The following is a 13,785-nucleotide window of genomic DNA, read 5'->3' on the forward strand; positions in this document are numbered from 1 at the left end:
TTGAACCAACAAGCAAACAACAATTGATTCATTTCATTACAATTCGTTACATATTGCAGATCTAGTTAGTTGAAAACCCAGATTAAATACATCAACAAGCACAAAAACAAAAACAGAAAGACAACAATTTCAATCCAAATTCAGACATAAACATAAAAACATAATATTCGAAATTAGAGTTATTAAAAAGAAACTCTCTATATGTAATTAGTTAAATAACGATGATCATGAGGAAGATCTTCGATTACTGAAGTTCATCTTCTCATAATACCGAATCGAAAGCAAAGACAGAGACAGATGCACCTCATCTTTTCCCCATCTCGTGGGCGGTTTCGACCCAATCATGGGAGCGAACGGAGCCCAAGAAGAAGTAGACGCCGACGAGGTCGAAGCAGTGGAGCTAGACTGCGGCTTAGAAAGCGGCCAAAGGTACTGAGAATGGAGGCGGCGAAACCCACCGAGAGCTAAAACGACAGATCTCAGCTGCTGATTACCGCAGCCGATGTTAGCCCAGTGTCGCGTACAGATCAGCTCCCAGAGCCTCTCGTCCTGCGAAGTTCTATGCCATTGCTTGCTCACACAGGCGGCGCGACCTAAAGTAGTCGCGTCCACATGTTTTAAGACCTCGAAAAGAAGATTCTCATCTAAATTGAAAAACCCAGTAGCCGAATTGACATCTTCAAATTCATTCTCCTCGTCTTGTTTGATCTTCTTCTTCATTTTGAGATCGATTTCAGTTAGGGTTTCTATTGAGCGCTTCATGAAATGGGATGAATGAATGAAAATGGAGATGAGGGGAGGTTGGGTAAAATGGGAAAGGGAATGGGACCTGCTTTTTGGTGGTTATCGAAGAGGACAATCTTAGAAATGAATGCCTTCTGCATCTTTGCTTAATTGACCAATTTGTCCTGCCTTGTGTTTTTCTTTTTTTCTTTTTATTTCGGTCTTATTTGTTTTGCTTTTATTATTTTTAGGTTTTGTTTTTGTTTGTTTCTTTGTTTTGCTCATTTATCTACTCCTACTTGTCCTATTGCTTCGTTTTCTTCTACTATCAAAGATTTACAAAGTAGAAAATATTTTCATTTTATTATTTCATTTGTTTATTGTTTATTTATTCAGTTATTTCCAATAGCAGACAACTATCAGGTTATTTGAATAATTTTTTTAAAAATAATGGCTGTTAATTTATTAAATTAATGATGGTATATATTTGATTTGAGAGATATTTTATGGTCAAAATTTATAAATTTTATATAATCTATAAATTTAAACAAATTCATCGTTTGATATGAAAAATAGTAAAAAGATCTCCATAAATTTTGAACACTTATAGTCCTCAAAAGGATTTTATTTGATTTATTTTAGAAAGTGAAAAATTTGAAATCCACAATGTTTTTTGTGCATGATAGATCATTATATGTATTTATTATTTTAAAATTATCTCTATGGGTTAATTGACTTTAATTTTGTTCAAATAATAAAATCTTTATACTCCTGAATTCCACTTTTTTTTTATTATTGGGGACGGAGAAGTGAGGTATTATGTCATAAATTTCACACTTTAAGAGGTTGAACACAAAACCTCTTAAAATGACATAAATTTCATATTTTATAAATTTAAATTCATAAATTTCACTGGATTTATAAAAAAAATTGTACTCTCCATCCAACAGTATATAAAGTAAGTGGGATATTACTGGTGAATACTTAAATCTTTTGAAAAAATGTTTATTTATTTTTTAAAATATAAATCTATTAGGAGTTTTGCAAATAAAAATAATCAGCTATAAAGTAAAAAAAAAAGTAATTAAAATTTAGTAATTTCAAGGAAAAAATTATAGGTTCAAAAACATAATTATATATAAAAAAAAGTGTGACATATGCTTCTAAAAGGTTCAAACAAAAAAAATGATGAAATCCTATGGATAATTTCAAAGTAGAATATTGAAGACAAGATCCTTTGGAAATCTCAAAAAATAATGAAAAGTTCTCTCTGCATAGCTTATGGAAAAGATTGATTTAGGAAAATTTGGCATTCTCTAATATGGTCACATTTTTATGTGTTCTTTCATTGTCTGGCTTGCAATGATGAACAAAATGCAAATAAGAGAAGTATTTCAAGTGAAAAATCATTTCCTCTGATGTTTGTCCTTGTTGCAATAAACACCCTGAAATCATAAGTCATCTGCTCAATCTGGTGTTGATGTTTACAAATTAGCTTTTTTACAAGAAGAATCAGAGAAAACCCTACTTTGCTCGATTGACGACATTGAATTTACGAGCTGCATTTTCCTACATTTGGCGGCACTAAAATAAAACTATTTTCAATCGAAGGATCTTATTTTGAGATCAAATGTTTTTCAAAATTAAGAATGTTGTTGAAGTTAGAATCTTGAGTTTTAATTAGAAAAATGTAATTAGTTAGCTTGCTTTGCGAGTTTTGATATGAGTTGTACAAATTTCTCTCTTTCACAATACAAAATTCTATCTCATTTGCAATACGATTGCTCTTTTTAGTAAGTGACAAAATAAGTTGATAAAAGAAGTAGCAATTTTAGAATCAAACTACTATCAACTATATATTTTAAATATATTTACGTTGTCCAAATTCATCAACGAAGAAAACTTTTATCTACTTTTTCTCCTTTTAGAACGCTATGCAACAAAACTCCACCATCGAAGTTTGGAGGGGTGTTTTTACCCTTTTAGCCAAAAAATTACTTACAACTCCGCCGTTATATATATTTAAATTTTATCTAGATATTTTCATCAACAAAATATTTACTTATGTAATTTGGTATGTGTGTATTTGTATTTTTTAGGTCTATTTGGTTTGCATATAGGTTAGATCAAGAATTTTATAGTTGTTTTTGAACTTTAGTCTAATCGAGTAAAAACACTACCTGAATGCAAAGTCAATGTTTTTGTACTTATAATCATTATCTTTTTATTTAGGGAGAAATTAACATTGATTTATGATGTTTGGAAAGAATCGAACAATAGAATTTGAAAATATGTCTATAAACTTGTAGCAATCTTGATACTAATTTACAAACTAGGCTTATAATAGAAAATAAAAAATAGAAATATACCAGAAATAAATTTGAAGTCAATAAATAGAAGTATAATTTTGTCCTACTATTAAATTATACTTTGATGGTATCATTTTGAATGCTTGGGATGAAGTTTTAGTTCTATAGAGTGGTTATATATATTAGCATAAATTTAGGAATTGTGCGGAATTGTGTGGAATGGCAATTTCTTACTTTTACTTGTTTGAATTGTTGTTTTGCTGCAATGATTCCTGGCAATATTTTTTAGAATCAATCTGGACGGCGACGTGTTTGGCATCATATAACTCTGCGTTATCTCCAACCGTATCTTTTTATCAATTACCTAATTTGTGATGAAATTAGGCTTAATTCGTCATTTTGTCACTAACTTTATACCATTTCAACTAACATCCCAATTTTTCAATTTTGCTTTTTTAATCTTTAAAATTAGTGTTTTTGTAATTATTTGATGTCTTTTGTTCAATTGGAACAATATCTAGTTTTTGGCTCGACTTTTAAATTTCAAAAAATTATTTCCGATTTCTTGAAACCACTCCAAAAAAGAATCTTTCGTGTATAATCCTGCATAATTTCAAATGTTATCAGTTCCGGTACGTAGATCAAATAAAATAATACTAACATGAACACATTTTTTTAAAAATGATGTGTAATAAGATTAATATATATTTTAACATGCGGACATGTATTTTTTTATGCATTTGAACCACATCTTTCAATTTAACCTCTCTAATATTTCAATTTCAATACTTTTAAATGATATATTTTATTATATTAAGAAGATGAACTTTCTACTTAATTTTTTAAAATAATTTTTAATTTTTTTCAAAAAGTTAATTTTGTTATCTTTAATTCAAAAAAGAAAAATTAATTAATTTATAAAAAAAATGTTACATTTAAATTTCATTTTTTTATATACAAAAAAAAACATCTAAAAATAAAACCAACTCAAAAAATAAAAACACTTAATTTATAATTCTTAAACGGAAAACAAAAATATGTTGTCAAAACAAATATAACAATTTTGTATTTAATTTTAATTTTATATAATTGTCGATTTTTTTGGTTAAAAACCCATAACCTTAACTTTTTTTTATCTTTTATATTTTTTATTCATTTGACTCGCCGTCTTTCAGTTTAATTCATGTAACCTCTAATCATCGAATCAGGTAGTAGTCCACTTAATTTTTTTTGCCACATCAATGTATTTGTGCCTCAGTTTCTATTTTAAAAGTCAAACAATACAATCTAAAAATTGAAATATCATAGTGATCAAATTGAAAGATGGGGAGCCATATGGATAAAAAGGTATAAATTCGTTGGTCAAATTATATATTAAGCCAATATAATTATACACTCTTCTCTAAATGCGCAACTTATACTTTAGTCATCTATCATAATAATGTCACTAAAATTATTAGATCTTGAGCTTGAGATATGATTATAGGAATTAAAAATACATCAAAACATATACTCTAATATTAAAATTTCAATTAAGAAAAGACGTAATGAGTTCATAAAAAAAATGATTGATGCATTTTATTATCGGCTGGGCCAATTGCAGAGCGGCTAATCGTTTGGGTTTAAGGAGCAGCACTGAGAGTTGATGTAATGGGTAGGTTAAATTGACATTTCTTAGGAATTTCAGGTGGAAATTCAAATGATGCTTCCAATTTGGAGTTTCAAACGTTGGTCAATCAACGTCAGGCGTCAGCCGCCCGGCAGCATGTTGGCAGAGTAATAAACATAAAAAACAATTCGCTTTTTTTTTTTTTTTATCAAAATCAAAAATAAAAATAAAACAACAATTTAACACTATATGAATTCATTTTATTTTGCTATTTTATTTTGAGATATCAGCAAAATAAATTTAATATTTTAACTTTGTAGAGATTAATTACATTATTTAAAACGTTATAAAATAAATTCAAACTTTTCTATTTCTTATATTTTGTAGCCCACATCATTTTTCGGCAACTTTTTATATATGTGGCATCCATAATAGATACATGTACTGGTATGTTAAATCCTAACGTTTTAAATACATGTAAAAATATATTTAAAGAAACACACATATATACTAAAAAAATATTATATAAAAATAATAAAAAATTCAGTACAAATAATAAAAAATGCAAGTAATTGTAACATTTACAAATAGAAAATTAAAAATTAAAATAGAATATATTAGAAAATATAATAATAAAAAGTTAAAATTAAAATTAAAATTATAAAATTTGCATATATATTTTGTTATATGATATAATACTATGTACATTTATATAAATGGTTTAAACAGGTTATTTTTGAAGTTAAAAAATTCTCAATAATTTTTTTATATCGATGTGAATAATGAAATTCTATATAAAATAAAAAAAGCCAAAACTATAAAATAAAAATTTATAAAATTGGGCTGAAGTTGATTTGCTTTATATATTGGGGCCTCTATTATGAAGCTGGGTTGAAAGTGCCCTCACTTTCTTAAAAACAATCAATTACAACTAATATCATAATACTATTATTTTCATTCGATTATTAACAAAAGTGGCACGTATAATTTTAAATTGCTTAAAATTATATTTTAATTAGATAAATATTCTACGACATCTAAAAATAATAATAACAAAAAAGACGAACTAAGCATAGATAGTATTTAAATATTGTAGCATTAGTTAAGATTTAATGAAGGATAAGTTAAAAAATTGACTCGAATATTTCAAAATTTAATAAAAGTAGATAAATTTATACTTAGTGTATTAAGAGGATAGCTTTTCGACTTTTTTTATAAATTTATTTAAAAAAATAAGCTTACAAATCTATTCGAATTTAATAATTTCAGAAAATTTTATTCAAATTTTTAATTAATTTAATTATTCAAACTTTCAGTTGAATTTCTATACTAATTTATTAATAAGAAAAATCAATTTTTTAAAATTGTAAAATGTAGCTGTTAATCCAAAAATAAATAAATAGAAGCAACAATAAAATTCAATTATAAATTTTCTATTTTCGTGGTTGAAGTAAAAAAGATATAAGCTTGAAGTTTGAAATAACCAAAAAGACAAATAACTATTGAACTAAGGTGAAAAATTACTAAATCAATTTAAAAAATTGGTTAGAATCGCAATAAAATTATCATGTAATTTGACATGCTTGTAAATTTTGAAAGCTTTAAATAAATTTCTAAACAATAACAAATATTTAACTTGTTCCTCCAGGGGGTTTGGACGGAAAATCAACGAATATTTATCGAAAAATTGTCGGAAAATAGAAAGGGAAAAAATCTGCTCCAGCACTATTAATCAAACCTATAATATAAATACATTGTTTCATTTTATGTATCTTCTAAGCTAATTGCATAAGAATTTTATAATTTTTAATATAAAAAGTTCCAATCATAACAAAGAACGGAGAAAATAGTCATTTATACCCTTAATGTTTGACTACAGAATCAAGTAAGCACTAAATGTGCGGAAAGGTTCGACTATTCTCCCAATATCTTGAAAAATGAACAAACAGACCCCCCATTTTTGATAATCAGACCCCCAACGTTTCATTTATTAGTCAAAGTGGGTGCCTGATTGTTTACTTTTTAAGACGGCGAGGCATACTTGAACCTTTCCGAACGTTGAGAGTTTACTTGATCCTGAAGTCAAATTTTAGAGGTATAAATGATCCTTACAATCAAGAAAAATTATTGTATAGACTTAGTTCACCACGTCATTTGTGAACTAAGCAATCACATTATAACAGATCATTAAAATGATGGATTATCGTAGTATTACTATTAAAAAGTACAAAAAAATAACAAACAGAATTATAATAATGCCATCATTTTAATGACGTATTATGATGTAATTAGCTCAGTTCATAGATTACGTGGTGGACTAAATCTATGTAATAGTTTTTGATCAAAACTATCATTTACACACTTATAGCTAAGGTAGAAATAAAAATGATGAAACAAAAAACAAAGTCGCTGTAGTATATTTTTCTGAACACACTCAAAATGAAACCCTGAAAAGATAAACGTTATTCATCCTTTGCCTCGCATAATTTTGGTATTTAGCATTTAGACAATAAACAGACTTAAAAGGAAAAGCTAAAGTAATTAGGTCATGGTGATCTTTGCGGGATCTATTGATCGTTAATGGCCGATCCCACCGGGACTAGGACCAGTACCTCTCCGACTTGGACCGGAATAAGCTGGTGGTATGTTGAGCGAGTTGAATGAAGAAGAAGGTCTGGAGGCGTCCACTTTTGCGGAATAAGTAGTAAGAAGAAGAAGCAATACACTAATAATGAAGCTAAATGAAAATAAAAGATGAGATGCTGTATGCTTCATTCTCATTCTCATTCTTGTGGGGATGCAAGGTGCAATTTTGTTGAGAGGAATACTTTGTTTTCGGTGGGTGTAAACTATAAATAGGAGTAGAAATAACGCGGGACATGTGTTTTTTGACCTTGTAACAAAGTCTTTTTTAGATTCTTTGGGTTCTTATTGGCGTTAGAATAAAATAAATAAAACTAAAAATTAATGTAAGAGGAGAAATGAGACAAAAAAAAAACATATAGTAAAATACTTAAAATATTATAAAATAAAACTAATCACAATGAGGCCTTTATTATAGGCTTAATTACTTAAAAACCACCCACCTTATAATTTTTTTTCATTTATACCATGACCTAGGAAAATTTTCAATTGTACCCTATTTTTGATTTTTATGTTTCATCTCTACCCTAATGAGTTGAATTGACCTATTTTCTTTTAAAAAAAAGTTTAAATTAGTCCTTCATTTTTAACCTATATTCTAATAAAATGTTAATGTTAATCATTTATGTATCTTATTTTTAATATTTTCATCTTTAAATTAATTAAATTATCAAAAAAATTACTCTTGGGGTACAAACGAAACGTAAAAATCGAAAATAGGGTACAAATGAAAATTTTCCTAGGTCGTGATATAAATGAAAAAAAAGTTACAAGGTGAGTGGTTTTTAAGTAATTAGGCCTTTATTATAACAGATTTATCATGATGAGAGACCAGCCACTAAAAAAGTAATTGTAAATATTTTAAATATGGATTGGATTTAAATCCATTTCAAGTGTATTAATAATTCTATACGGTCTCATATGACTATAGAGCTGGCAGATGAGATTAGAATCATTAAAATATTTAGAATTTAGAGACATACTGTATTAAGGAAGAGTAATTATTATTTTCCCTTAATTATTTGTTCTGTCACTTAATATTGAAATTTATCATGAAATCGACATTTGATTAGTATATTCCCTCAAGTATAATTGCGATTGGACATCCAATGATTTCATGATAAATTTTAATATTTTTCCTTAATTGTACGTACAGAATTATTCAATTTTTTTTTTGAGTGAATATTCAAAATTAAAATTAGCGATAAATTTTTTCATTGCTAATTCCCGGTTTGGCAGCGGTCCAATCAGTTCAATGACTGGTTTATTCGGTTCAATTAGGTCCAAACTGGTCCAACCGAATTTTTGGTTTTTTAAAGTGGACCATTAGCCAAATTCTGGTTCAACTGGTCCGACCGGATGATCTGGCCCACTTTTTAAAACAGACTTGATATAAGTTAAAATTCACACTAACCTCCTAATTTGAAAATCAGACGATATAATTATTTTTTATTTCTTTCCGTTAATCGTTTAAACTTTTTGATCAATTTTAGTGTTAATTAAATCAAAAAATTTAATATGGGAATTCAAAAAAAAATTCAATTTAGTCTTTAAACTAATATTTTAATATGTACAAGTAAAAAATATATTATTATAAAATTTAATGATTTCAATTGAAATTTTTAAATTTATATCAAAAATAAATTTAAATACCAAATTGATTTTTTTTTTGTCAAGTATCTTAACTTAGTTGACTATTATATATAAACAAAAGGACTAAAACATGTAACATGCCAAAATAAAAGGATCGACTGCTATAATATATCAAACCACAAAGGGTATGTAGCATATATTTCTTTAATTAATGGTTGACTAATGAAAAGTTTAATCGAAAAGTATTTCAATATAATATTATAAAACTGGGGATATTTTAGTGTAATTTTGAAATATTAAGATCTAATTAGTCTAATATGTCAAATCTCAAAAATCTGAAAGTAATTACCTCAAAGATTAGGTATATAGATCTTTTTTTCTATCTTCAATGTTGCATAGTATCTGTTCATACACAGGTCTAAAATAGGAAACATTCGTTTGAAAAATTGCACACTTGATTCAACGGAAAACATATAATAGGCTAATATGAAACCATGATTGGCACGCCGGATGGGTTGCTATCTGAAAAAACACAGCAAGAATGATTGTCTGTATTGTAGGACTTGAAACTGAAATCCGAGTCTTACATGAAATCCAAGAAATTGTTAATTAATCTCCTAATTTTTCTTGCCGTGCATCATGCACAAGGTCGTCTTAAGTCATGGGATGTTATATATTCACTCCGTCCATAAAAAAACAAGCTTATTTGATTACACATATTAAAAAATTTAATTTATTTAGTTAGAATAGTACTAATTCTCTGCATTTATCTTTTAAGGTATTTTTATTAATTAATAACTCAAAATCTCTCATAAAGCAAATACAAAATTATTTTTAATATTGAAACTATCAAAGTCATTATAAATTAATTTAATTGACAAAAACTAATTAAAGTAAGGATATTTTAGATATTTATTTAGTTAATTAACAAACATATAATTTGAGACGCATATTGTCTTTTGTAGATGGAAATAGTAGTATTTATTTTAACAATTAAGTAAGATTTAAGAACAACAAAGTCATCTACATATCTAGGGATGTGCATTCTAAATTTCCAGCCGATTCGATTGTCAAATGTTAAAAGCGATTGATTATGGAGAAAATAAAAACTGAACTGAACTAAAGAAAAAAAATCAATTTGGTTTGGTTTTTGATTTAACAGGTAATATCTTTCTCTCTCTCTACACACACGTTTAAAATTAATAAATATAATGATTAAAACGGTTATGAGATATTAAATTTTGAAAAATTAAATATAAATAAAATGGTAAGAAAATAGTGTTATTCTTAAAAAGTTTTTTTTTTTTTCAAAAATTACTATAATACATATACTTCGGTCTATTTTTCAGTTTTTTAAAATTGAAAAGCGAATCGAATCAAAAACTCTGGAAAGTAGTACACCAAAGCCGATGGTTTTTTGGTTTGGTTCTGCTAGGTGCACAACCCTGCCTATATCATCACTATTAAAGGGAAAAAGATTTATTATAAACACAGTAATGCAAAATATATAGCTATATGTATCACGAGGTGGATTGCGATGGACAAATTAGAAACTGTTTTGGCAGTAACATATAAAATTGATGTCATACAGTTGATTGCACATGCCAAATTTTATTAATTTTTAACACATTTAATCATTTTGGAAGGAGACATAGAAAATCAAGCAGTCGCTGTATAATCATTGTAAATAGAATTGTGTTAAGTTGAGAAAAAATATGTCACGAATTATATAATTTATTATCTTTTTTTATTTTTGGCATCACAGTTGCGTTTTTTTATTTGGGGTCAAAAATAGCCTACTCTAATTATTAGCGGGGGTAAGCGGGAGTTAATGTTAGACATATTTCTAATAGGCACATTGTCCGTGAGTGTTGAGGGTTCCCAACCTCATATACATATCATTAGAATTTGACCAACTGGGCTAAACCTTGGAGTGTAATAAAAATAAATTTCCTCCACCATGAGATTTAAACTAAAAATTTCAAAGTAAAACAGAATTAAAATCACCTAAAAAGGATCCATGTGAAGAAGAGGGGAGTTTTTGAAACATTTACACAATAGACTAATTAGCATTGGCATGATAATGTTGATTTTTCATTTTAGGACTTTTGGACACGAATATATGCATTGCAAACCGTACGCATGGCACCACTTTATATATTTTATGTCAAGAATTTAATATAATTGGTCAAATCTATTCTCGAAATATTATAATTACTTGATAAATGAAGATGCACATTTAGCAAAAACAGATAACTAAAATGTAGCAGCTTAAATTGCACAAGTATACATGCAGAGCAGCTAGGTGCGGTTTCACACCAATTTTCATTTCCTGCTTTTTATTCAAGGCACCGTTTGGATTAAAAAAATTTGGATGAACAAAATTTCTAAATTTTACATAATTTATAGATTTCATCAAAATTCATTCTTGGTATAAAAAAAATGGCATGACAATACATGCAGCGACGGAGCTAAAATTTCAACATAAAAAGGAGCAAATTGTAATATATAATATCTAGAGTAGACAATTTTAAAATTTAAGAGAGGTTAAATTATAAAATATTAAAAAAAATATTGGTGCTAATTTCAAAAAATTTAAAAATTTGGAGGGGATCATGACACTCCCATGTCTTTCCCTCCCTCCGTCATTGAATGCATAGATTTTCAAATTTTTTCATGCTCTAAAATTTCTCATTTAAATTCTCACCTTAAGGGTTGAAAAATTAAAATCTATTAAGTATTTTTTATGAATGGTAGATTGTGCTAATATTAAATTATTTTGAATATATTATATAAATTCATAATTTTATATACATTTCAAACAGAAAAATTTATAAATCCATGTATTTCACATTTGATTTTAAATCGGTGAATTTAGTAAAATTTATTGATTTTAAAACATCTAAGTGGGTCTAAGGGATAAATATAAGAGTTTATGTTTCGAAAAGCAAAAAGTTGAACAAATATGTTGAAGAAGCATATCCTTATGCTCCTTCGTTAGAAAACAAGTTCATTGTTTCGACCACTCGAGTTCAAAAGTTTTGAATAGCGACAACTGGCTGAGGAATTTTTTTTGCTTTAGCATTAAAACCCAAACCCAGGGCGGAGCAAGTCTTATAGGCTGAGATAACCATCACCCCCGATTTTCTTTTTAAAATACATTTACTCCCTTAATTAACTTTAAGTTTTTTTTTCATCAAAAATTTTTTTTTAGTTCTTTTTTATAAAAAAAATATGATTGCAAAAGTTTAACTTTTGTACAGTTAGCCTTACTAAATCTTTTTCGATTCGAATCAGCTCTCCATTCTAGAATTACTATCTCCGCCCTTCCTTGACCCGATGATTAGCTCTACCGTAAAAAAACAAAATGAACACACATCTCGTACACTATGTTTAAGGGTGTGCATTATTCGGATATCAATTGATCTATTAACCTATCTAGCAAAAATGTAAATTTGATATTGTATGTGTTTGGTTAAGTTAATTTGGTTATAGTCAAAAAATTTGAAAATCTAGGCTAGTAAATTGGTTCTCTTTGATTTGTAATATGAAATTGGTAAATTAACCATGCAAATTGACCAAGTTACACACATTTACACCATTATTTTTAAGAGCTTAAATTTAAATATCACTTTACGATATTTATCACTTGAATTTATATGCAATGAATAGAATCAAATGTATAATTTTAGTTTTATTCTAATTCAGTTTGTCTATATTTTAATTAAATAATTTAAAATATTTCAGTTTCGATTTAATAACCGAACCAACCAATGCAGAACTTCCACCGGCTACATTAGCTTGCGTTGCTAGCTAGACTTGTGCTGTTTTCCTTTTTCTTTCTATATATATAGTTAAACATTATATATTATGATTTTGGGAAAATTAAAAGCCAACGCATGCATAAGTGACACCTATACGTACAAGTTCACTTTTTGCGTCCTTCCCCGTCAGGCCCACGGCCACCTTGCCCCACCACCACCCAACCACCGTCTTTCAGTCGGAAAGATGATGACAGTTTAACCTAACAATTTTCCCATAATTAAAACCTTTTTTGACAGCCATAAAAATTCCTCTTACAGCGTTGACCACACGGTTTCGAAACACAGACCGTGTGAAACCATGCAAAAAACATATAAAATTTCAAAATACGTTCTCTTTTTGACACTACTAAATCACATATAATATGTACATATACATAATGTAGAAAGCTAGTGAGCTTGATTCCTTGGTATACATTTTCTTGGTCATGACTTACGTAATATGCGTATTAATTAATTAATGTGCTCGAGACTGTGCAAAGTCAAATTGAAACAACAAATAAATCAAAATGCATGTTTTTTTTTTTCAAAAGTGAAAGCCCATTTGTTCTGTCTAGCTAAACGAGTTCTCAACTGCGAAATTTGTCTGCATCGCACAAATGTAGAAAAAAGAGCATGCCCAGTCAATACTACCCTACCTTTAAACACAGCCCTCACCGTCCTCATAGTTTATATAAATATATGCATACCTTAGCTGCATATCAAATACCATCATCACCAACTCTTACTTACCTATATTCTTCTGTCTAACTAGTTCATAAACAAGCTCAAGTTCTTAATTATTCGACATGGCAATCACTCAACGAAGCACAACGACAAATTTCTTTGTTTTGGGTGTTTTTCTATTGCTGTTGTCGACACAGACCAGTGTTGTTTATTGCAGAGCTCTTCGTTCGCCAACTAGTATCGGAACGGCCGAGAATTGCGACCAGATAAATGGTGGCGAAACAGCCGGTGGTGTGGCTTCATTTGGTGTTTCAGCTTCCAATAATTCTAGCCGTACGGGATCGTTTGCTAGAAGCTTGATGTTTAAATTGGCTTCTGGACCAAGCAAAAGAGGCCCTGGACATTAATTAACATTAATTAC

The 13,785-nt window shown here is 28.2% G+C and overlaps 1 protein-coding gene across 1 annotated transcript; it reads right to left on the reverse strand.

Moving 5' to 3' along the window:
• On the reverse strand, positions 1-900 carry LOC126666679 (F-box protein GID2). Its single transcript, XM_050359553.2, has one exon. The coding sequence runs from the start codon at positions 760-762 to the stop codon at positions 226-228; it is 537 nt and encodes a 178-aa protein (XP_050215510.1). The 5' UTR covers positions 763-900; the 3' UTR covers positions 1-225.
• Between the last annotated feature and the right edge of the window lie 12,885 nt (positions 901-13,785).

Source organism: Mercurialis annua, linkage group LG1-X (assembly GCF_937616625.2).
Source record: "Mercurialis annua linkage group LG1-X, ddMerAnnu1.2, whole genome shotgun sequence".
NCBI classification, from domain to species: domain Eukaryota; kingdom Viridiplantae; phylum Streptophyta; class Magnoliopsida; order Malpighiales; family Euphorbiaceae; genus Mercurialis; species Mercurialis annua.

What these genes read in the sequence shown, in the direction of transcription:
- LOC126666679 (XM_050359553.2), bottom strand. Translation starts at nt 762, where the DNA reads ATGAAGCGCTCAATAGAAACCCTAACTGAAATCGATCTCAAAATGAAG.